General features: G+C 37.9%; 2 protein-coding genes and 1 pseudogene across 2 annotated transcripts; 2 read left to right on the top strand and 1 right to left on the bottom strand.

The window, feature by feature from the left end:
- Positions 1-3,140: 3,140 nt before the first annotated feature.
- Positions 3,141-5,648, top strand: LOC107855825. The gene is made up of 5 exons (XM_016700817.2): positions 3,141-3,235; positions 3,325-3,401; positions 3,543-3,621; positions 4,113-4,704; positions 4,888-5,648. The coding sequence occupies exons 2-5, from the start codon at positions 3,378-3,380 to the stop codon at positions 5,159-5,161; spliced, it is 969 nt and encodes a 322-aa protein (XP_016556303.1). The 5' UTR covers positions 3,141-3,235; positions 3,325-3,377; the 3' UTR covers positions 5,162-5,648.
- Positions 5,649-10,020: 4,372 nt separating this feature from the next.
- LOC107855802 lies at positions 10,021-15,014 on the bottom strand (annotated as a pseudogene).
- Positions 15,015-16,506: 1,492 nt separating this feature from the next.
- LOC107855889 (transmembrane 9 superfamily member 1) lies at positions 16,507-25,136 on the top strand. The gene is made up of 12 exons (XM_016700899.2): positions 16,507-16,786; positions 20,717-20,906; positions 20,992-21,096; positions 21,251-21,268; positions 21,362-21,459; positions 21,551-21,703; positions 22,294-22,428; positions 22,542-22,708; positions 22,889-22,983; positions 23,117-23,490; positions 24,315-24,591; positions 24,715-25,136. The coding sequence occupies exons 1-12, from the start codon at positions 16,712-16,714 to the stop codon at positions 24,780-24,782; spliced, it is 1,755 nt and encodes a 584-aa protein (XP_016556385.1). The 5' UTR covers positions 16,507-16,711; the 3' UTR covers positions 24,783-25,136.
- The last annotated feature ends 978 nt before the right edge of the window (positions 25,137-26,114 follow it).

A 26,114-nucleotide genomic window follows, 5' to 3' on the forward strand; every position in this document is an offset into this window, starting at 1 on the left:
AAGAATATGAAGAACAAGATGAACTTAACAATGGGAATAACAACAACACAAACGGGCACAATACGAGATACAAATATTACAAGATTGCAAGAATAGAAAGGATAGATAAAGTGACATACACTATCTCATGAACTAAGAACTTAAGTGTATTCAATCACCTAGACCCTTAATACAATGGTAATAGAAACACCTACTCTCTTCGGTGAGCACAAGAGAGACCTCAACCTCCTCTAGCACCCAACGTTCTAAGCAAGAATGCAACACAAGTGATTCCACCCTAGTATCACCCTAGTTACAAGTTTTGGACTTGTGCCTCAAGGAGAGAGGACTTATCTTTCAATATTACACAACATTCATTATCATCAAAGTCTAATGAATGAAATCCTAAAAGGTTCTATTTATAGATATTACAAAAAATAGTGTGAAATGTCCATAATACCCCTCAAAGGTGAGGTGCCCATCAAGTGCAAGAAGTGGACTGATTTTGGTGTATTTAGGCCCTCTTTTACACTTCACTTGTGCACTTCTTTGGACGGATTCATTACACACTCATTCACGTTCATCCTCGTGGTCGTACTTGTATCACATAACTATGTTATGTATAGTCTGGTACATGAGTGATTTAAACGTTGAAAGCATTATGTTATTTATAATATGATACAAAACACAGGTATGTATATGTATGAAATTTGACATTGCTGGAAGTTTTTATGTCACACCATATACATTACTATGTTATGTATGTATTTGACCTACACATTACTGGGCTATTTTATTTCAAAACCATGTACATAACAGAGTTACATAAATGTTTGTCGTACAAATTGTTGAGTTGTTTTATTTTTAAGCTATACATAACTATGTTATGTATGTGAAATACATAAACAATTGCGCATCTATATTGACATAACATATATATATACCTAGCATAGTTTATTATGTATAGAAGTGTGAACTCTGTAAAGAGTAACCTTTCTTTATAGACGAGGAAAAGAATTCAAGAAAAGAAAAAGAACATGATATTAGAGACAGATATATGATCTCAATATGGAGATTTACCATAATGCAAATGAAACTAAGAAAGCTTACCACATAGATATCGACACCAAGGTAGAACATAAGAGTGTAGCCAAAGTAAAAGTTGGTCTAGAAAAGACCAGACATGCTAATCTTTGTATGATAGTAAATATACAACATATAGGTAAACACATAGAGTGATGAAGGCAGTCGAGGAAAATGAATTCCATTGCCAATGATAGTTCTTTGAGTTTAGCAAGTATGTTCCCAAGATTGTCACACAAACAGGGACAATGATCATAACAATGAAAACAAGGAGCATATGAATCCATAAACATATATAGTAGTGCACCTGTCCAAAATATTGTCAACTAAATAGTACTGCACAGACATATAATTAGATGAACTCTTCGAAATTTGTAACATCCATTCCGTCGTTATAGCATCGGTCAGGAAGTTCTCGGGTAGAGTTTTCCGTAGGATTAGAGTTGTTAAACTCTCAAGCTAGGGTGGTTTCTGATAGAAATCTAGTATTGTATGGTTTAAAGATCATTTGTATCTCACAGTGGTTGCATTTGATGATTTTGAGTTTATTTCATGATAGTTGAGAGACATAGTGGTCCATAGAAACCTTCGAAATTAGAAACAAGTTCGTAGAACTCCAGTAATGCTAATTGCTGCGATGGGATATATCTTTATTGTTGAAAAATTAAAAGCGTGTTGTGAAAGGAAAAAATTCTGAAAACTTCCTCAGACTTACTGTTTAAAGATCGTTATAGCAATCCCATGACCATTATAGCGATTAGCTATTTAATGCCAGGGACCATCGTAGCGGGCCACTGACCATTACAATGGTCATAAAATAAATTTAATGTCTGTTTTTCATAGTTGGATCCTATTTTCTCCCTAACATTCAAATTTCGTCCTAAAACGTGAGAGGACCGATTTTCCACCAATTTGGGTGATTTTCAATGTTAAGGTAAGACTAATACTCCCTCCTAGCATAGATTAATCCGTTTAATCAGTAAAATCATTAGAAAGGGAGTTTATAGTGAAATTCTTGATTTTAGGCCCTTGATAAACTGGTGAATTACTTATTGATAGTCCTAAAATTACTTGATAATGATTCTAGTATGTTAGATTAAGATTTCTTAGCGTGAAATTAATTCATTTTAACATGAATTACGGGGGAATTGAGGCAATTTAATGGGTGAAGAAATCAAATATAGCAGTTAGGCTATGAACAAGGATAAAATCAGTGGGTTTTAGTCCCTAAGGCCTAAGAGTAAGTGACCGAGTACTTTTTATTTGATGTTCGATCCGAAGCTTCGAGGAAGGGCAAGGCCCTTGTAAATTAATTGCATTCAAATTCTTTGTTTGAGGTGTGTTGTGATTTTTATTGGATTTGTAGATTTAATTTAGACTCCATGCTTATTCCTAAATTAAATATTTGTGAATTGGCCTTGAAAAACTAAAACTCAATTTCAGATGACGATAATAAATAATTCATTTTCAAAGTGACATTTTGATTGGAAAAAACTCTTCAAACTATTTTTAGCGGGGTTAAAAAAAGGGTGCAATATTTTTAATAAAATAATTTACAATCACACAAACTTCTAAAGATTGTTTTAAACCATAAATTTCAAAAAATTTACATTTTTTTAAACTCCGAATAAAATCAAATAATACCACACAAATAGGACGGGGACAGTATAATTTTTGATGACTAGGATTCTATTGAGCCCTTTTTGAAGCTTATGTTACGTCCATCTATTTTTTAAATTATACCTGGGAGAATGTGGAATGGAAAATAGGGAGAGGAATACATATATGATAAATTGGTTTAGATAGCTATTGCCTCTTTATATTTATTTATTTATTTATTTATTTTTCTTTTGTGAATTTTAGGATTTTGATTTTTGTTAGCTCCTTAAATAACTTGCCAAGAATGGAAACAAAATCATTATTTTTCTACTCAATATTTAAAATAATATTAACAAAATATTTAACATACTTATTATTAGGTAATTACAAGTAACTTTTCATAGAAAGCATTAATTTGTAATAATCCTAAAAATGGTAACTAACCTTTTATTTACATGTTATCAAACTATACTAAGTTGGTTTAGTCTACTCTAATTTCGAGGTGCTCTTATATCCTCTATCTTTTAATAGTTGTGGAGAGCAATTATATGCAAAAGTTTCAGAACTTTTATTGGTAGATTTGCTTTTTAAGTTTTTCTATCTCAAATTGTGACTCTTTTCAATTATCTTGACAAATTGAATTTTGTTGACCTTGCTGTGTAGGTGATAAACTGGAGAAATCACTTGTTCTTTGTCTTCTTTATCAAGTCATTTTGATGGAACATAGACCTGATGATCCTGTATATTCTTTCTCAATCTTTATTATTGTTGTTATTATTATTATTGCTATTACTATTGTTATTATAGTAATTTTGTTTTGATTTTGTAGTAACATTTAATAGAAGATAGATGTATTCTTGAATTGCTTTTAAATATTTCAGGTTTGCGTCATAAGAGTTGAAGTCGACTGTTGTGCAACATGTCAAATAAAGTTGAGGAAGATTCTATTGAGGATCAGTGGTACGATATTCTTATTAATTTGAGCATTAATTTGGTTAACGTTTTAATACAGCATGCCATTAATGTAAATAATAAACAAAAGGGGTGCTCGTGAGATGGTATTTAATTATTCTTACACTAATTAAGTAGAAGTATATCTTATTGACCTCAACCAACTTGGAATAGAGACGTATAAGCTATAGAGATGGTTAGAATTTTAACCTTATGAGTTTTGAATTCAAGTGATCGTGTTTTAGATTTAATTTGTGTCTACCAAATCCACTAGTTATACTATCTCACTCTCATAGTTGTGGTTTTTGTAGTCGTCCAAGTTAAAATACTTTTTTTTTACACAATCAAGTCACTTATGAGATAGATACATATAAATCTCTATTGAATATTCACCTTGTAAAAATGTGGAACTTACCTGCTATCACATATTTAACTGCAGTGATAGTGTAAAAGATTTTTGTGATATAAACTTAAATGCTTATACTGAAATCTTATGCTAGGTGTATTGGAAGTTTATTATGATCCAAAAACAAATTTGGCTACCATTAGAGGCAATTTTGATCCTTTGATGGTGATTGAGGCCATTAAGAGAAAAGGGAAGCATGCAGAGCTGATATCTTATTCCAAGAATCCTCTTTATGATCATCAAGCACATAATAGCACTAGTAGAAGCTCCAATCACCACTACAATAAAGAAGAGGCTGCTGCTTACTGTAACACTAAGGACAAGGGCAAAGCTAAAGTTGGTGAGAACAATCAAAGGAATGAACATTGTTGGAATGGTAGTAATAGTAGTAACTCCAATCACCACTACAATAAAGAAGAGGCTGCTGCTTACTGTAACACTAAGGACAAGGGCAAAGCTAAAGTTGGCGATAACAATAAAAGGAATGAACATTGTTGGAATGGTAGTAATAGTAGTAGTAGTGATGATGAGAATTCTAATGATGATAATCACATTCATGAGTGTGAAGATTATGTCTCAGCAAAGAATAGCAAGTGTGAAGATTTTGTGTCAAACAAAAACACGAAAAAATATCATAAAGCTGAAGCTTATGTGCCCCCTAAAGGAGTTGATGAAGCCATCTGCAGGTATGGATTAGTGAGTCGAGTTAAATTTGAATGGATTAAAAGGAGTCATGATCCATCTTTCTAATGTTTTCTTGGATCAAAACGAGTTGAGATTGGTCAAATAGTGGCTACCCAACTCGTCCATCATGATCCTCCCTCCTATCGTTATCTGAAAAATATTGATTTTTCCGCATCTATTTGCAGGGATCGGTTCTGCAAAATACACAGAAGAGGTGGAGGCTTGCGAGACTATGTAACTCAAGAAGAAAGACAGAAAAAGTATGATATGTTTATGCAAATGGGAGGTCAGTACCCTGCAGGATTTTTCAATGGAGGAGCTACTGGTTATATGCCCCCTCCTTATCCGTATTATTGCCCGGATTATGGGTTTTATCAGCCAGGCCAACCCATGTCAGGGGTGTATGACTTCACTCGTTATTATGGTGACAAAGATTCTCGAACTTGCAGCATTGTGTAAAGCCCAAAATATGTCGAAGATTCTCTAGTTGATAATTTTAGCGTGGTTTTTCCACACAAGTTTATGCACTACTTTACAACTTATGATGTTTATACTCTTTTGTTTCTTTTTTTTTTGCCCAATGTAGTAGTTGTGATGAGCAAAAATTATGTATCATCATGTAACTATTGGTTAAGTGGCAAGTTTGCAGCCAAGCTGCAACATGAGCAGCTTTGCATGAAAATGACATTCTGGGCATTCTGGTATACGCATTTTCACAGCACTGTATTGCATTCTGGTATGGAAGGCCTAAAGCAAGTTCGAAGGAAATAAACAAATGAATACTTCGATTGTAATCTTTTACTGCTATTGGTGACTAAACAACTTAAAGTACGAGCCGTGTCTGAGAGACCGTCTTCTGATCTTCAGAAGTGGCATTAGAAACAGTCTTACTACTCCATAGGGAAGTGGCATTAGAAACAGTTTAAACTACTAACAAAGAATGTGGTACAGTGGATGAGATTGCTCCTACTTTAACTAGAGATCTCAGGTTTCAAGCCCTGAACACCAGATGGGAAATGAAAAGGAAAAAAGAAGTATCAACTAATAGTCTTTCAATATGGCAATATGCGTGTAGGAAAAGTTTGTACAAGCATATAGAATCTACAAAGTGGTTTTTAAAGTTATCCATGTAATAACCGGTCACCGGCCCCCGTCGCCGCACCGGTCACCGGCCCCCGTCGCCGTCGCCGACCGTCGGCGCCGACCCGGCCCGATCTCTGAGCCCGACCTCCGGCCCCCGGCGCCGACCTCCGGCGCCGCCCAAACGGCTCTCTCTCTCTCTCTCTCTCCCTCCCTCTCGCACCGGTCCCCGGTCCCCGGCGCCAACCGCCGGTCCCGACCGCCGGCCGCCCCACCCCCCACCCTTACCTGTCCTGTCCGTACCCCCCTGCCCCCCGCGGGGTACACCAGCCCTCCCCCCACCTCGGCCTTCAGCCAGCCAGCCGCCGCCCGGTCTCCAGCCGCCACCCGCCGCTCCGTCTCCAGCAGCCGTAGCTCCAAGCGTAATCCGGTGACTTCTAACCTTTGTTATTTTCGTTATTTCATATTCCATTTTATTCCATTATTTCATATTTCATTCTTAGTATTATGCTAGTAGTAGCCCCTGTACCTTGACTTGCGTGGAATTTGTGGACATTGTCTGTTGTCTGTTGTTGCTGTTGCTGTGGTCGTTTCTTCCACTGCTTTGGATTGGGTTATTGGCTGGGAAACTATATTTGGGGCGGTGGGTGTTGAGTCCGGTGGTGTTTGCCCCCTAATTGAGTATAGTTTTGTTTCGGGAGTATTCCTTTGAATTTGTGTGAGCCTTGTATTTCCTTGCTGCTGATTTGATACTACCACCGTGTATATCTATATATTTTCCTATACTTTCGTGTAGTGCTGGCTGTGGGCGGTAATGGGTGGATAGGGTCATGTTCGAGGGGGGTGGGGAGTGGGGCCGTGGTGGGGGCGGGGGGGGGGGAGAGGGCGGGAGGGGAGGGGGGGCCAAGGTTTGGGGGGGGGGGGGGGGGGTAGGGGGGGGCGGGACGGTAGGCTGAGGGTTGGGTCTTGGAATATAGGGACCCTTCAAGGTAAGTCTATAGAGCTTGCGAAGATTCTTAGGAAGAGGAGGATCAACATTGCGTGTGTCCAAGAGACCAAGTGGGTAGGGTCTAAGGCTAGGGATGTGGATGGTTACAAGCTATAGTACTCTGGGAGCGACAGGCGTAGGAATGGAGTTGGCATCTTAGTAGATGAAGAGCTTAGAGGTCAGGTAGTGGAGGTGAAGAGGATCAACGATAGGTTGATGACTATTAAGTTGGTTGTTCGGGGGTTTACCCTGAACGTGTGTAGTGCTTATGCGCCGCAAGTGGGATCGGAGGGGGAGGAGAAGATGCGGTTTTGGGAGGCTTTGGAGGAGGTGGTGAGAGGCGTGCCTAGTTCGGAGAAGATTGTCGTAGCAGGGGATTTCAACGGGCACATCGGGGCGCTACCGGGAGGCTTTGGTGACGTGCATGGGGGTTTTGGTTTTGGGGAGAGAAATGACGAGGGGGCGACCCTACTGGAGTTTGCGAGGGCCTTTGGGCTGGTGGTGGTGAACTCGGGCTTCCCGAAGAAGGACAAACACCTGATCACCTTTCGAAGCGCGGTAGCCAGAACCCAGATTGACTTTTTGTTGCTTAGGAAAGGGGATAGGGCGTTGTGTAGAGACTGTAAAGTCATCCCGAGTGAGAATCTTTCGACCCAGCATAGGCTCTTGGTTATGGATTTGGGTATAAAGAAGAATAGAAAGAGGAGGACTAAGGAGTGTAGACCGAGAATTAAGTGGGGCGGCCTGACGCCAGTGAATGCGTGGGAGATAGGGGAGAGGTTGGCGTGAATGGGGGTGTGGGAGTGTAGGGGGGACGTGGATAGTATGTGGGACAGGGCGGCAAGGTGCATCAGGGAGAATGCAAGTGAGGTGTTGGGTGTTTCTAGGGGCCGGGCCGGGCACCGTCGGGGGGATTAGTGGTGGAATGAAGAGGTGGAGAAGAAAGTGGGGACCAAGAAAGGGGCGTATGCTAAGTTGGTGGAAAGTAAGGACGAAGAGGAGAAGCGGGTAAACAGGAAAGAGTACAAGCTAGCGAGGAAGGAGGCGAAGTCAGCAGTCACGGCAGCTAAGACGGTCGTTTTTGAGAGCTTGTATGCAGGGTTACAGGAGAAAGGAGGGGAGAAAAAGTTGTTTAGACTCGCTAAGGCTAGGGAGAGGAAGGGTCGTGACCTCGATCAGGTGAGGTGCATTAAGGGGGAGGACGGTAGAGTGTTGGTGGAGGACGGCCATATTAAGAAGAGATGGTAGTCGTATTTTCATAGGCTCTTGAATGACGAAGAGGATAGAGCTATTGTGTTAGGGGAACTGGAGCACTCAGAGGAGTGTCGGGATTTTAGCTATTGTAGACGTTTTAAGGTAGAAGAGGTTAGCTATTGTCCGCAGGATGCGAAGGGGTAGGGCGACGAGGCCGGATGAGATACCGGTGGAGTTTTGGAAGTTCGTTGGAGAGGCTGGTGTAAGGTGGTTGACTAGATTGTTTAATGAAATCTTCAGGACGGCAAAGATGCCCGAGGCGTGGAGGTGGAGTACCATGGTCCCTCTCTATAAGAATAAGGGGGACATTCAGAGTTGCAATAACTATAGGGGGATTAAGTTATTGAGTCACTCTATGAAGATCTGGGAGAGAGTGGTCGAGGTGAGGCTGAGACGGATAGTGTCTATTTCGGAAAACCAGTTCGGATTTATGCCCGGCCGCTCGACGACGGAGGCAATCCACCTGGTGCGGAGGTTGGTGGAGCAGTATAGGGAGCGGAAGAAGGATCTGCACATGGTGTTTATTGATCTGGAGAAAGCATACGACAAAGTCCCCAGGGAGGTGCTTTGGAGATGCTTGGAGGTGAGTGGAGTACCGCTGGCATATACCAGAGTAATTAAAGATATGTATGATGGAGCGAAAACCCAGGTGAGGACGACGGGAGGAGACTCAGAGCATTTCACTGTCCTGACAGGATTGCACCAGGGATCTCCTCTTAGTCCCTTTTTGTTTGCGTTGGTGATGGATGTGTTGACGCGGCGCATTCAAGGGGAGGTGCCGTGGTGTATGCTTTTTGCAGACGATGTAGTTCTGATAGATGAGACTCGAGGGGGTGTGAATGACAAATTAGAGGTGTGGAGGCAAACTCTTGAGTCTAAAGGGTTCAGGGTGAGCAGAAGCAAGACAGAGTATGTGGAATGCAAGCTTAATGACGTGAGGCGGGAGAATGAGGTAGTAGTGAAGCTGGAAGCACAGGAGGTATGTAAGAGGGATAAGTTCAAGTATCTTGGGTCCGTGATCCAGAGTAACGGTGAGATTGACGAGGATGTCTCGCACCGTATTGGGGCGGGATGGATGAAGTGGAAACTCGCGTCGGGGGTGCTGTGTGATAAGAAGGTGCCGCCCAAGCTTAAAGGCAAATTCTACAGGGTGGTAGTCCGTCCGGCCTTATTGTATGGAGCGGAGTGTTGGCCAGTTAAGAACTCCCACATCCAGAAAATGAAGGTGGCAGAAATGCGGATGTTGCGCTGGATGTGTGGACTGACTAGAGGGGATAGAGTTCGGAATGAGAATATCCGGGAGAAGGTTGGTGTGACTTCAGTGGAGTGCAAGATGCGGGAAGCACGATTGAGATGGTTCGGACACGTGAAGAGGAGGGGCATGGACGCCCCGGTCCGTAGGTGTGAGAGGCTAGCGTTGGATGGTTTTAGGCGGGGTAGGGGTAGGCCGAAGAAGTACTGGGGCGAGGTGATTAGGCGGGACATGGAACAGTTACAGCTCACCGAGGACATGACCCTAGATAGGAAGGTCTGGAGGGCGCGAATTTCGGCAGAGGATTAGGGCCAGTTTAGGTCGCTAGTGTAGGGAATTACTTGGTGGGGGTTTTATTCCTGTTATGATTCCGTCTTCCGTGTTCCATGTTTTATTACGAATCTGTGTGCTTTCCTTTGCTTTCCTCTGTTTTATATTACTTATGGGTGCCGTATTTATGTTATGTAATCTGCTTCTGTGCTTTACTATGTGTTTGTGTGGTATCTCGTGTCTTGAGCCGGAGGTCTATCGGAAACATCCTTTCTACTTCATCAGAAGTAGAGGTATGGACTGCGTACATCTTAACCCCCCAGACCCCACTAGGTGGGAATACACTGGGTTTGTTGTTGTTGTTGTTGTTGTAGTGTATCCAAAGATACAATGCTGATTTTGGTCCATGTAAAGTGTAGTTCCGTCTAATATTGAGTCTCAAATTAGAGTAACCTCTTGTGCAGTGTCATGTACTTAATCACATTTGATATTTCTGAAAAATCCCCCTGACGAACAAATTAGAGCCGAGATACCCTACAGCACCTGCAGTTTCTACAACGTCAAGCAAGAAACAATGATCGAGTAAATACTCGAGTTAATCAGAGGGAAAAGAGTTCAAGTAAGAGGGAGATGGATGTACGATCTCAAAATACAGATCTACCAAAATGCAAATGAAACTAAGAGAGCTTACCACATAGGATGCCGACACCAATGCAGAACATAAGAGTGTAGCCAACGTAAATGCTGGTCTGGAAGAGATCAGACGTCTTAGTCTTTGCAAGATAGTAATATATAGCATATTGTGGTGGAGGCAGCCGAGAAGGATGAAGTCCATTGCCAATGATAGTTCTCCGCGTTCAGCAACAAGTATGTTCCGAAGATTGTCATACAAACAGTGACAATGATCAGAACAATGAACACAAGGAGCATGGATCCATACACATAATAGTGCACCTTTCAAAAATATTCTGAGACATATAAGTAGATGAACTCTTCTGAATCTCCAGCACAATTGAGAAGAAAGTAGTAAATGTCATTGACTACAGGTAGTCTTCACCTGAATTGGACTACATATAATGTTTTGAGTTAATTGCAAGACAATATCTGGCTTCCAACCTTATAGAACAAACAACTAAAAGAGTTGAGATATCCTGTCCATACATGTTAATATATTCTTTTTTGAGAAAAATGTGCTTGACAAAAAGTAAATGCGCCTTCGATCTTACTAAAACTGATATTTTCAAGCCAATATCTTTGTCTTTTCAGTGTTTTCCTCTGGAGAAGAGCTCAAGTTAGAAACAGAAAACTTTTCATGTATGGACCCCAAATGACTAAAGAAGGAAATAGAAGAAGGTGGAGAATGAAACATCTATTACTAAAGAATAAAACTAAAATGATTACTCATAATGCATCCATTTGCACTTGTTCATATTTCTTGCTAAAATAAAATGAGTCTAAAATATTGCTAAAAGGATGGCAGGAACAAATTGCGCATCAGAAGTATCTAAAGATATGTTTTTCTAGATACCAAAAAGAATAATTACCATGTATTTCCACAAGGAAGAGAAGACGAAATATATCTCAGTAAAAATGCTTGCAAAGGGCAGAAGACCCCGCACGAGAGAATTTACAGATGGTCTAAGGTACCGCTTCTTCTCAGGGATAGGACGAGGGATATTAATAACACGGCATGGATTGTTTGGCATACCACTCCAGTTTCTTCCAACAACGGTACCAAGGAGGGACAGGGGCAACGAGATAAAAGCCCAGATAACAAAAACAACTACAACGGTGCCAAGGGGAATCCTAGCTATTGATCCATAAAATATGGCAATGGTATTTAGAATGAACCCTATCCCAAAGCACAAAAAGGGGAAAAGTGATGCTGTAAGAACCATTGATTTTGCGCAGTTTTCACCTGAAAAGATTCAAAGAAAGAGAAAGCCTTCAATTGATAAATGATCCATCTGCTACACAGGCAAATTTGATTATGCTAACCTACTGCTACAAGAGGAAACAACAAATGAGACATCAGGGAGAGGAGCACATACCAGCGTTACGAGAGTACAGTCCATCACTCACATATCCCGAGATGAATGATATAAGAGCATAACATACGATAAAGGTTGTAACAATTGCTCTTCTCCTAAACCATATAATTTACAGCAGATAAATAATTACTGCAGCATGAGAAAAGAATGAGAAACATTATAAATGCAGTAGTGCTGAGCATATACTCCCTCCGTCCCAATTTAAGTATTAAGTGTCTTCGTTTGACTGGGAACGGGAGTTTAAAAAATAAAGTGACATTATTAAAACGTGTGGTCTTAAGCTTGCCAAATAGTACATGATGTTGGAATTGGAAATCTTATTAATAGAAAATGAACAATATAAATTAATTACAAAGAGCCCATAGTGAGGTTGATGCAGATAACGGAATGAAGATCAGTTGGTTGGTGGGTGCAGAAAGCTGCTGATGAATGAAAGAACAAAAGAAATGCAGTCTCTACACTCCAGAACTGCAATTTTGACATCTGGTATGTAGAATGAGCAGCACAGGTTGCAAAGATACCTCATGTACATCTTTCAAAGGTAGGAAGATATAATGACAAGGAGAACAAGTGTTGCAAGCTGAGCACCAGTCCTAACAACTGCTGAAAGCAAAGCCAGATTTTGTGGAGGTCGGAAGACGTTATCATGAACAAGTTTCCAACCAGACTCTTCAATTACATCCTTTACCTATACAAGAAGTCAACCAACAAAACAACCCAAATTAGCATTTTTCCAATTGGGATATGCCACTGGAAATAGGTTCATGCAAATACTTGATTAATTGGAAGAAAAAGCTTTACCGCAGTCTCCACATCGTCATTTTCACAAGCATATTTTGCATAATCATTCCGAAGAGTGTGCATCAAAATCAGACATTAATCCAGCGAGGAAAATTACCATCACGATAGAATTGAATATAGAGAACCAATGAATCTGCAAAAGGAATAGCACGCCTTAGGAGCTGGGGACATGAAGACCTTTCTGGAGTTAATGAGGACTAACTGCCTAAATTTTTTATCTGCTTTCTCATTAATATTTTGCTTCAATGAAAAGCAGAAGATAACTAAGTTTTGATAAACACATTTTGCAGAACCACTTTTGGGGCCAAAAGTCTCTCTTTTAACTGCTACTACTACTACGCCTCAATCTCGCCTACGTCCTAACATGTTTAGAATAGAAGGAACATAGATTTATCTCTATACAAATTTCAGTTCTGTTCGCTACTTCTTGTGGTCAAGACCTCCATTAGCTCTATAAGTTGACAGCGCATAAACGACAGTAACCGCTTCTTGGGGGGGGGGGGGGGGGGGGGGCGTCAGTCACAGTTGTTTTGTTGCTTTAATCAAATTCTTCCATGAAAAAACCATTATGCAAGTAAGCAAGTGCATGGCACAGACTATATATGGTACCACATGCTATCATATCATCAATAGACAGTGTCAATGAATTCTAAATGTTGATAAAGAATAATCATACTACCACTAAAAGCTTCCACTTGAGTACCTAATATAATAGGCTAGTAGATTGGTATGTACCTCGTTCTCAAAAAACTACATTCAGGACTGGGTTGAATCTATCTAGAATCGATTGAAGCCATTTAACATAATATGTCATGTCCAAGACCCTTCCTTCCTCCAATGTCTTTGGGATCTCTTGAGACAGTTGGACATAAATGATCTAATGGAGTGAAAATATAGTTAGATTGTCAACACTAAGTTGCAGATCATCGACTAAGAACTAAAAACAAAATAGCTATCTGGTCTGTATTGTACTGAATATCAAGCCTCATGTGTGTGAACATTACATGCTCGGAATCTCCATTTCTGTCAGGATGCAGATAGCCCACAAAACCTGAATTTCCCTTATACCAAGCGAGTTTTTATTTATATTATAACTGTACGTGGTAATGAGAAGCATTTGGAGACAAGCTAGTTAAGAACATACCGCACATTGGCAAATTATCTGAAGCCAGGAGGGAGGAAGTCACAAGTCATAACCCAAAAAAGAGGCAAAGAGAGAAAAAAGTAGAAATTAGTACACTTTAAATAGCAGATGTACTGTTGAAAAGAATTAAGAGTATCATAGAGATGTCATGAAGCACTGTACCCATAAAAAAATCAAACCAATACGAGTTGTCAATTGCATACTTAAACTGTGCTATTTTTGGTGCATCCAATTTAAGTTTACAAATTGATCTTTTCTCCACATCTCTTGTTGAAAGAAAATGGATAGTAGTAAAAAGAAGTGTTTCAAAGCATGGAAGCTCCATTGTGAAGAGTTGAAGAACAGACTCTTCAACTTAATGACAATCCGGCCATTAATAAGATCGTTTCGTCCAAGAACCTCACCAAGGACACCATACTTTTGATCAGCATCAGCAGGATGATAATATGAGAAGGCTGTAAAAAGTGTAGGGGTCTCTTGTCACTTGTGGATTATTAAATGGTCCAGCTTTTTTACCCATAGAGCGACAGAATCATCTTCGTGATACTGCAACAAACAGCAGAAAGTCATACACCAATTAGATAATCCATAAACAAGATTCTTGCAAGTTTTAAATGTACAATTAATATAGGTGTTTAGGCAAACTTAAGAACGGCTCATTAGGTTTCTAGGAATCACACGAAGATCCATCATGCTGAATGTAGGAAATGGAGTCAAACAGTGGCTCCTTCATGGTGATTTTGATGTTCCTATTGAACCTAGTTTGATGAAACAACACTGTATACATACTTATACAGTATAGATACATTATTTAAATATTATATATATACACTATTATACATGGTTATACAAGTTTACACATGTATCTACATTAAGTGTATAACATTGTATACCGTGTAAAGCTCTTGACCCGGAGGATTTATTCACACACATTTTGAGCTCCTATGGATATAATGCAAGAATATGAGCTATGTAAATATAATTATTTTTATTGTGTAAAATATTTTTGTAAAAATGCTAAAAGTCAATGTGCTTTTAATTTTGAATTCGGCTCAATTAAGACAGAAATAAGGCATTCGGCCAAACCCAACAACCTCAAACCCATAACTATAGAAACTGACTCTAGTACTGTTATCCATATGCTTGCTAATGATCATCCCTCGTGCCATAACATAATTGTTGAGTGCAGATCACTAATGGAGGACATGCAGGCAGCAACACCATCTCAGATCTTCAGGGAGCAGAACTCGCAAGGAGCTAAAATGTGCAAACATGGCATCCCCTAAGTTATTTTGGCAAACACCCCATTTTGTAACTTCTCTTGTACAAGCAGACATAGATGGCCGTTTAGCCCATCGAATAATTTCTAATGCTTCAATTATCCTACAGGGACGGGATGTGGCCCTGAACAATTTGTTTTTGGCTCCCTCATCACTGAGGAGCACAACTCTCCAATCTCTTAATGAAAACATCTTTTTAACCAAAAAAAAAAAAAGGCATTAAATTGAACTCTTCTTTGGTGTTATGGTAAATGCAATTCCAATTGTTCATTCTACTTGTACTTGTTTCAAGACTGTACATACTTTGACAATACCAGGGCATGCTATGAAAAAAGAACAGATGGTGAAAATGGGGTTTGGTGCACTAACAGTCAAGTTATGCATGGGACCGGGGAAGGATAGGACTACCAGAGTCTATTGTATTGTATGCCTTAATTGTTCAGAGGCAAGCCCTTGCTAGTGTGTTGTGTCAGTCTATGTTTTTGAATTGACAAAGTGAGGAAACGGGCAACTCTTGTTCCACCCTGTTTTGTCTTTGGATTGGAAATTTTGTAACACAAGACTTTTGACTTTCAGTGCATATAACTGCTTGAAATTTCAGACCCTCCACCCAACCCAACCAAAAATAGTATTTTCTTATCTTATTTTATGCGTCATTATTGAATACGAAATTTAAAAAATAAATAATAATTTTGTAATATTCAACATCAAGACGTTTAATGAATAATTGAAATATAAATTTCTTAAAATAATATCTAATGTAAGCAGGGGCGGAGCTACCCATTACCGAGGGGTTCATCTGAATTCCATTCGACGAAAAATTATACTATATATGCATGGTTCAAATTATCTTTTATATATATATATTAGACGTTGAATCCCTTCGGTTAATTTGAATGTTCATTTATGAACTCCTTAGTGAATATCCTGGCTTCACCACGGGATGTAAGCATACTTGTGGTGGCTCTCAATTAATTATTTTTTTTGTTTTTCAATACTCCAATAACTGCTCCCTCCATTCGCTTAAACTTCTCATATTTTGATTTGTCACATCTATTAAAAAATAATTATTGACATGATTATTTTATTATAATATTCTTATTAAATAATATTTATTATTGTGTCATGAAATTAATTTAGAAAAAAATTAGTCAATATAAGGGTAAAATAGAAAAATAAAAGTTATGTTTTTAATATATTAAAAATAATAAGTAAAAATAAATATTTATTTAGGAAATAAGTACCAAGCAAGTTCAAAATGTATTTCCTCCTAAATACTATGTTTATTTTAAATTAGTTGTCTATTTTCACAAATTAAAAGTGTTTTATTACTCTTTGTTTATATTATCCTCAATATTAATTAACTAAAGAAAAAAAATAATAATTAAATTTAGAATTTCAAGTTATTAATAGAATTAATTTTGACTTGACACATATAAAAAATAATAAATAAATGAATAATTTTACTATATCACTTTTAAATATAATAATTTTTTTTTTGCTTTAAAGAATGTAATGAATGATGTATTTAATATTAAGAATAAAATAAATAAATTAGTTATCATTTTATAAGTTGAATAAGTATTACATCATACATCTCAAATTTAAAAAGTTATTAAGAATAGATAGACGACTCGTAATATTTTCTGAGTCACAAAGTTGGAGTCGTTTAATTCAAAATTTAATTATCAGCGAATACTGAAAAGTCAAAGTTGACAATAATTTCCTCCAATCCATAGAGGGCGGAAAGAATGTCAGTTTCTCTCACTTTCTCAAAGCTAACAAAGACTAGACTCATTCCTCTGAACAATTAAGGTGTATATTACATACTACATGGTTTATCATTCTTGTCAACTGCTGTTTTCCAGACACTGTTAAAGCTCAGAGCAATGCTTTCCGCCTTCCAGTTACTCCCTGTTTTCATTATCTCTTCTTTTCTCTTAGCTTGCCCAACTCTTGCCAAGGTATGTACAATCTTTAAATCGTGTTTAATGGATTTTACTTTCTGGGTTCTCTTCTAAAACTAAGTTTATGGACTACTTGCTCAATACTAATTCATGTGATGTTGTTCCACTTTGACATGAAGTTTAATGATATTTGTGTAGCTATAAATATCTTATTAATGGTGAAATAGATATTTTAGAATTAAATTGTTACTTATTAAACTAATAAAAAGTGTCATTCTTCTTGGATAGATAAAAAGGGAAAGTGTGTGTACCAATAATATCTCACTTAGTGTCACGCCCCAAAATCCCATCGGGCCGGACTGGCACCCGAAGCCGAGAAGATCCGGGAGAACCCATTCAAATACCTGTACTTTCACTTACATGTCACCAAAAATTTGGACAGCACTTCGTTGCATATAGAAGGGTCTAATTACCTGTATCAGCACAACACGCACAAATATAAATATATATAATACTTGGCTGTCGGGGCCACCACATATACAAATATAACATCACTATATAAACTTCCATGACTTTACCCTTCCTTATGTCTACAAAGCCTCTAGGATATACATGACATAACTAGAGTCGGGACAAACCCCCGCCCACACATGACTCCTGTACAATAACAAAACATAAGAGACCGACTCGGAAAGCTCCGAAGCAAACTGGAGCTCACCAACAATAGCTGTATGACCTGGCTCCTATTTATGTTGTGAATGAGCTGAAGCACCTGTACCTGCAGCATGAAATGCAGGTCCCCCGTGAGGGACGTCAGTACGAAATATGTACTGAGTATGTAAAGCTGTAAATAATCATATGTGGTATGGGGATCAAGAAAATCAGACGCAAGTGAATAAATCATAATAGAAGTGAACCACACTTCATAAACACTTTTAGGATCATGTACATTATCTTATCATTAATCTGAATTGGGTTCTTGAATTCAAACACATTTGTGGAACGGTATACATTCGTTCATTTCATTCTTTACAATTATCATTCGCCATTACCTCCTCCTCCCGAACCTCCAACCACCTAACAATAATCAATACTGTACCGTATTGTGACCATTAGGCTGCCCCCAGTACATATCAACTGTAATCATATCAAATATCGGGATCGACCCATGCTAGGCTTAAGCCCCTGAGCTACCACCCACACGTATATCAAGTAACACACATAAGAGATCTTTCCAATAACTTAGTTCAAAAGCTTTTGAGATTATTACATTAGTGTTCATGCCAATATAGTACCTTTGGAATAATGATACATCAATAGGAACCAAGTAATAGACTTTCTATACAATAACGATGTAATAAAGACTCATTGGTACATCAACAATGTGTTTCGGAATCATCAATATCACAACAATGAAATAGGAGCCTTTCAGTATATCAATGAAACATTTTGACACTTTATAGAATGGAAACAACTTCGTTGGTAATGTAGAACAATACATGTTTTTGGACAACCTCGGAATCTTACTTGATGGAACATTGGTGTTTTCATGCCAAAGAACATCGTTAGAGTATGCTTTACATACCTCGTTGTAGATTCGGATACCAATTCAACACAACTTCCCGCCTTTACAAATCACTTATCTACAATGAAATGTTTGACATCTAGTATTAGCAACCCAACACCACAATTCTCTTCCATAATTCCATATAACCAATATTTGCAAAGCATTCCAAAAACCAACTTGAACAATCGGTTTATGTGTATATATATATATAATCATCATTTCAATACCACATCATCACACCAAAACCCTTCACAATTCAACATAATCCAACTATGCACAAGAATAATCCAACATCATTTCCAATCATCTTTCAACAACAATCAAATAACATAATTCTTATGCTCACATGCATATATATATATACATATTCATATAAATAACACCAACATAATTTACATCCTTACCATAAAATGGCCCTTTTGATTTCGAAGTCCTATTGGCACAAATAAGGGGCGCTTCTCGAAGCCCTCGAGGCGGTGAACACAACTACGGAATCAATTTGGATTTTCTACGGTTGAATCACAAGATAATTGGAGTTGAACTTAGGCTAGGGTTTCTTATTCTTCAATAATTTGGATGATAAATGATGGATATGAGGCTAAGTATATGTATATAATGACCAATTTTCGTCCATGAGGTGATGGAAAATGACCATATTGCCCTTAAAATTTAAGTAAATCCGAATCTGTCCATGGTGGACTGTTTTGATAGGCTAAAGTAAATCGACCATAACTCTTTGCTCCGATATCGGATTTGGGTGAAATTGGTATCGTTGGAAAGATAATTCAAAGGGATTTCATTTAATATAAAGTAGGCCACCCAGTTCGTACTTTACAAGGAGTTATGATCGTTTGAAGTTGTCCCTAAAAATCTTTTTTGAGAGGCTGAAGTAAAACGAGTATAACTCATTACTCAGATGTCGGATTTGGATGAAACCAATTGCATTGGAAAGAAGACTCAAAGATCTTTCTTTTCCTAGGTGGCAGCTCTCCCAGTTCATTATATTAAGGGAGTTATGATCGTTCAAAGTTGACCCAAAAAAATGGCTGGCCTCAGTAGTTTGTGTGCAGGAAATTTTCCTGCACATTTACTATTCCCAATATCCCGGCCACCGTTTTATAGTTTCGAACGTGGTCGATTATATCCGAAACCTATCCGTTTTTGGAAATCTTTATATCGTTGGAAAGCTTATTCAATAACCTTCGTATGGAACCATCGACGGACAAATTCCGGTATAAATAAAATAAAATAAAATTAATTCCATATAAATAAGACCAATACACGTACTTGAATACGCCAATATATGTACTTGAATACGGGGTGTTACACTTAGGGTGCGATAGATATTTGAAAGTTGAATTGTTACTGAATATAGAAATGTGTCCTTCTTTTTAGATTGGTTGAAAAAGGAAAGTATGCCATGTAAATGGGGACAAAGTGATTAATTGAATGAAATGTATCTAAATGGATTAACATAGTCAACTCTTAACTTGATTGTGATTGAAGCATCATAAAGTATCTTTTTTTCTTTTTTGGTGTTCAGCTATTACCGTAACACCAAATAAGTGTTCGAGCTAATGCTTTGTTTCTATCTTAGTTGATCCTGAATCTATGTTAAGGGGCCTTTTGGTATACGGACTAAATTATCTTGGGATTATAATCTCTTATAATCCCTGGATAAAAATAATCTCAAGTTGGATGGGATATCCCACCTCATCTCGAGTACCAAACCACCCCTAAAAGTACATTAATTTTTCCCCTGTATTGGAATGTTCGGGCTCACATTCATCCGTACTACCTAAATATTAGTAACAGTTCTTGTTCGTTATTCGAATGATGTTAGTGGCCGAACTCCAACTCAACTTGAAGTTGTATTTCAAATGTGGAAAATAGCTTATAACTTGTTTTCAAACTCAGTTTTCACTTTTGAAATTGACATTCAAGCATAAACATTATTCCAAATATGCATTGAAAAACGTGAAGGGTAGCCTTGGAGTAACCGGTAAAGTTGCTGCTATGTGACCAGGAGGTCATGGGTTCAAGCCTTGGAAACAGCCTCTGGCCAGAAATGCAAGCTAAGGCTGCGTACAATACACCCTTGTGCTGGGGCCCTTTCCCGGACCCTGCGCATAGTGGAAGCTTTAGTGCACCGGGCTGCCCTTTTTATGCATTGTAAAACGTAAGTGAAAAATATTTGGAATCTATGGCCAAACGCCTTCTTAGTCTCTTGTCTTCCGGCCCATATACCTTGTTTCACCACTTCCTACACTCACCTTGATCAATCTTGGTGTAATTTCTAGAACCTAATGAGTCATTCTTAAGTCTGTCTAAACACCAATATTAATTGTGTTTTTAGAACTTGCAAGAATCTTATTTATGAATTATCTAATCGGTGCACAACTTTCTGCTGTCTACTGCAGTATCAAGAAAATGATACTGTCACTCTATGGGTAAACAAAGCTGGACCATATGATAATCCACAGGAGACCTACAGTTATTATAGCCTTCCATATTGTCGTCCGGCTGATGGTGATCACAAGCGGGGTGGCCTTGGCGAGGTTCTTGGAGGAAATGATCTTATTGATAGCCGAATTGACATAAAGTTTAAGAGTCTGTTCTTCAACTTTTTACAATGGAGTTTTTATGCTTCGAATCACTTTTTTTTTTTTAATTATTATCCATTTTCTTTTAACAGGAGATGTGGAGAGAAGATCAATTTGTGAACTTAAATTGGATGCATCAAAAATAGCACAGTTTAAGTATGCAATTGACAACATGTATTGGTTTGAGTTTTTTATAGGTACAGTGCTTCATGACATCTCGATGATACTGTCAATTCTTGCGACAGTTACGCATGTATCTGCTATTTAAAGTGTACTAATTTCACACTTTTCTCTCTTTGTAATATCCTTTTTGGGTTATGACTTTGTGACTTCCTGTCGGCCTGCCTTCAGATGATTTGCCAATGTGGGGTATGTTCTTAACTAGTTTGTCTCTAAATGTTTCTAATTACCATGTACAGTTATAACATAAATAAAAACTCACTTGGTATAAGAGAAATTCAGGTTTCGTAGGCGGGGTGTATGGTTACGGATATGGAGATACCAACAAGCATGTAGTCTATACACACAAGATGCTTCATATTACTTACAATAGAGATCAGGTAGCCATTTTGTTTTTAAATCTTAATGCCTTGTGGCATGTCAATGATCTACAACTTAGTGTTAATATCTAACTATACTCTCAATCATTAGATCATTCATCTCAACCTGTCGCAAGAGATCCCTAAGCCATTGGAGGAAGGAAGGACCTTGAACATGACGTATTCTGTTAAATGGTCCCCAACAGAAGTTAGTTATGCACAACGTTTCGATATTTACCTGAATTACTACTTTTTTGAGAACGAGGTACGCATCAATCTACTATCCTATTTCGTACTTAAGCGGAAGCTTTTAGCGGGAATATTCTTATGCTTTATCAACATTTAGAATTCGTTGACACTGTTTATTGATGATATGCTAGCATCTGGTACCGTGGATAATCCGTATCACGCACTTGCGGCTTTTTCATGAATTAGCAATCAAATAACTGTCTCTCAAACCCCCCCCCAAAGAAAGCAGTTACTGCAGTTTTATGCTTTGTCAACTTGTGGATTAATGGGGATCTAGACCACAAGAAGTAGCTGTTTCTGAACTGAAATTGTGTCTAGTAGAGAAACTATGTTCCCTTCTAGTCTAAACATGTTAGGACTTACGCAGCAGTAGTAGTTGTTAAAAGAGATACTTTTGGCCCCAAAAAGTGTTTCTACGTATAAATGCCACGCACCAATTTCCATTTACAGCGCAAAATGTATTTTTAAAACTTGGTTATCCTTCTGGTTCCCATTGAAGCAAAATATTAATGAGAAAGGAGACTAAAAATTTAAGCAGTTAGTCCCCGTCAACTCCATAAAGTTCTTCATGTTCCCAGCACCTATAACGTCTTACTCCTTTTGCAGATTCATTGGTTCTCTATATTAAATTCTATCATGATGGTAATTTTCCTCACTGGATTAGTGTCTATGATTTTGATGCGCACTCTTCACAATGATTATGCAAAATATGCTCGTGAAAATGACGATATGGAGACTCTGGTAAAAGTTTTTCTTCCAATTAATCAAGTATTTGCTTGAACTTATGTCCAATAGCATATCCTTATTGGAAAATTACTAATTTGGGGTGTTTTGTTGGTTGACTTCTTTTATAGGAAAAGGATGTAATTGAAGAGTCTGGTTGGAAACTTGTCCATGGTGACGTCTTCCGACCTCCACAAAATCTGGCTCTGCTTTCAGCAGTTGTTGGGACTGGTGCTCAGCTTGCAATACTTGTTCTCCTTGTCATTATATCTGCCTACCTTTGGAGGATGTACACGAGGTCTGTTTGCCACCTGTGTGAAAATTGTGTTTCTAGAGAATAAAGACTCTATTTCTGGACCCAACAAGGAAACAATCAAATGATCTTCATCCCCTTATCTGCATCAGCCCCACTATGTGTTCATTGTAATTAATTATGTTGATCATTTTCTATTTGAATACTAACAACAACATGGTTTAGGAGAGGAGCAATTATTACAACCTCTATTGTATGTTATGCTCTTACATCATTCATCTCGGGATATGTGAGTGGTGGGTTGTACTCTCGTAACGCTGGTATGTGCTCCTCACCCTGATGTCTCATTAGTTGTTTCCTTTGTGTAGCAGTAGGTTATCATAATCAAATTTGCCTGTGTAGCAGATGGATCATTTATCAATTGATGGTTTCTTTTTCTTTGAGTCTTTTCAGGTGAAAACTGGATAAAGTCAATGGTTCTTACAGCATCATTTTTCCCCTTTTTGTGCTTTGGGACAGGATTCGTTCTAAACTCCATTGCTATATTTTACGAATCAATAGCTGTTATTCCCCTCGGCACAATTGTAGTTGTCTTTGTTATCTGGGCTTTTATCTCGCTGCCCCTGTCCTTCCTTGGTACTGTTGTCGGAAGAAACTGGAGTGGTACGCCAGATAATCCATGCCGTGTTAAAAATATTCCTCGTCCTATCCCTGAGAAGAAATGGTACCTTAGACCATCTGTTATTTCTCTGGTGGGGGGTCTTCTTCCCTTTGCAAGCATTTTTATTGAGATGTATTTCGTCTTCGCTTCCTTGTGGAACTACATGGTAATTATTCTCTTTGGCATCTAGAAAAACATTTTTTTAGACTTCTTATGCGCTCTTTGTTCCTGTCATCCTTTTAGATATATTTTAGACTCATTTTAGCAAGAAGCATGAACAAGTGCAAATAGATGCATTATGAGTAATCATTTAGTTTTATTCTTTAGTAATAGATGTTTTATCCTCCACCTTCTTCTAATTTCTCCGTCTTTAGTAATTTGGGGTCCATACTTGAAAAGTTTCTTGTTTCTAACTTGGCCTCTTTTCCGGTGGAAAAACTGAAAAGGCAAAGATATTGGCTTGAAAATATCAGTTTTAGTGAGAGCACGGGCACATTTAGTGCATGTAAAGGACAGATATTTTATTGATCAAGCAGTGAAAAGAAATCTAGGTTGTTTAATGTCCTAGAATCCTAATAATGTGCAATGCATTATATCCATGCTTGTACGTTTGCTAGGCACTCTCATGAAATAACTTGTTTGGTCTTCTAAGATGCTGATTTACTTTCCATGAGACAGATTTTTCTCAAAAAGAATATATCATGTATGTCTACAGGATATCTCAACTCTTGTAGTCGTTTGTTCTGTGAGGTTGGAAGCCAGATATTGTCTTGCAATTAACTCAAAACATTGTATGTAGGAATGTCTTACATGTCACTGACATTTACTACTTTCTTGTCAGTTGTGCATAGATTTAGATAGTATTTTCTCTACATTGCTGGAGATTCAGAAGAGTTCATCTACTTATATTTCTGCAGTGTATATATAATTTGGCTGAAAAATGTCTTCAATTCGTAATTCTAGTAACCATCTTGACAATATTCTTGACAGGTGCACTACTATGTGTATGGATTCATGCTCCTTGTCTTCATTGTTCTGATCATTGTCACTGTTTGTGTGACAATCTTGGGAACATACTTCTTGCTGAACGCGGAGAACTATCATTGGCAATGGACTTCATTCTTCTCGGCTGCCTCCACTGCTCTATATGTCTACCTATATGCTATATATTACTATCATGCAAAGACTAGAATGTCTGGTCTCTTCCAGACCAGTTTTTACTTTGGCTACACTCTTATGTTCTGCCTTGGTGTCGGTATCCTATGCGGTAAGCTCTCTTAATTTAATTTGCATTAATTGTGGAAAATCCACTTCTGTTTCTATCCTTGAACTCTTTTCCCTTTCATTAACCCGATCAATTGTTTCTTGCTTGCTGTTCTGGAAACTCCAGGTGCTGTTGGATATCTCGGCTCTAATTTGTTCGTGAGGAGGATTTTCAGGAATATCAAATGTGATTAAGCGCATGACACTGCCCAAGAGAGGTTACTCTTTATAGAGTTCACCATGCATGTTGAGTTCTACTCATCTCTTGAGAGTATGTTCACGGCAATACTGATCGCAAACTGTGAATAAACATTAGATGAAGCTATAAATTTTCATGGAGTAGAAGCAGCATTGTATCTTTGGATACATTGACAATCAAATTTCATGAAGCTCTCTCTATATATTACATGGATAACTTTAAAGACTACTTATGTAGATTCTTTTTACCTTGTGTATTCTAAATGCTTTATACAAATTTTTCCAACACACATGTTGCCATATTAAAAGATTATTCGATGATACATTCCTTTGGAAAAGATTGTTTCTGAACTTTTGATTTTGTTCTTGCAAGTCATTTATAATATTTGTTATCCTAAAATATTTGTCTCTAAATGTAAAATATTGTTATATGAAAAAGAGACTATATAGTAAATGAGCTTTGTTAAATTAAAGTACGTAGATAGAGATTATATATTATCCAACTTCAAATTCAATTGTTCACGTACAAATGAATTAAATTGACTTTATATTTATAGAAAAAGTAGTTGTGAGACATTAGAGGAAGCAAGTACAAAGCTTCTTTGAAGCTGCTTGCTTGGGTTACTTAAGATTTTATAGCTGAAGTGATTTATGAACAACCTGTTTAAGTTACTTCCAGTCTTCTTGCTTGAACTAGTTGCAAGTTGTTTGCAAGTGTGAGGAAGTTGCTGTAAGGCTTTTTAGAAAGCTGCTTGCAAGCTGGTACGAGTAGTCTACCAAGTTAGGGACCTGGTCCCTACCTAACGTATTCGGTAAGAATAAACTAGAAGTACAATGTAAAGAAATAATGCATACACAGTATTTACGTGGAAGCCTCCTTACTTAAGAGAATAAAACCACGACCTACCGCGTAGAATTTCCAATCACTTCACTATCTTCAAGTAACTTGAATACATACTCCATAGTTCAAGGATTAACATCTTAATCCACAACAACTTGCAATAGCTCTATTACAAGACTCCACAACAATAGCTTTATTGCTAACACTAAAACAACTAACTCTAACTAAATCAATCACTGGCTAACTCTAGCCTCAAATATCAGCTAACTCTAGCAGGCTCAACACACACAAATAGAACAACAATGAGAAACCTACAATCTATGGACTAGAGAAGTAGGATGAGCGTTTACAAATCACTAAACAAAGACTCAAATACAAAACAAACTTCAGACAAAAATAATGAATGAGTAGGTCCCTGTTGCAAGTGAGACTTTGCTTCAAAGATTTGCTTCAAGAGAGATTGAATGTTCTTTGCATATGAGAACTTA

The sequence above is a fragment of the Capsicum annuum genome, chromosome 6 (genome assembly GCF_002878395.1).
Source record: "Capsicum annuum cultivar UCD-10X-F1 chromosome 6, UCD10Xv1.1, whole genome shotgun sequence".
Taxonomy (NCBI): domain Eukaryota; kingdom Viridiplantae; phylum Streptophyta; class Magnoliopsida; order Solanales; family Solanaceae; genus Capsicum; species Capsicum annuum.

What these genes read in the sequence shown, in the direction of transcription:
- LOC107855825 (XM_016700817.2), top strand. Translation starts at nt 3,378, where the DNA reads ATGGAACATAGACCTGATGATCCT. An exon ending in AACATAGACCTGATGATCCT is followed by an intron (nt 3,402 to 3,542) that starts GTATATTCTTTC and finishes TAAATATTTCAG; the next exon opens with GTTTGCGTCATAAGAGTTGA. An exon ending in GTTGATGAAGCCATCTGCAG is followed by an intron (nt 4,705 to 4,887) that starts GTATGGATTAGT and finishes ATCTATTTGCAG; the next exon opens with GGATCGGTTCTGCAAAATAC.
- LOC107855889 (XM_016700899.2), top strand. Translation starts at nt 16,712, where the DNA reads ATGCTTTCCGCCTTCCAGTTACTCCCTGTTTTCATTATCTCTTCTTTT. An exon ending in CTTGCCCAACTCTTGCCAAG is followed by an intron (nt 16,787 to 20,716) that starts GTATGTACAATC and finishes TGTCTACTGCAG; the next exon opens with TATCAAGAAAATGATACTGT. An exon ending in TTACTTACAATAGAGATCAG is followed by an intron (nt 21,460 to 21,550) that starts GTAGCCATTTTG and finishes CTCAATCATTAG; the next exon opens with ATCATTCATCTCAACCTGTC.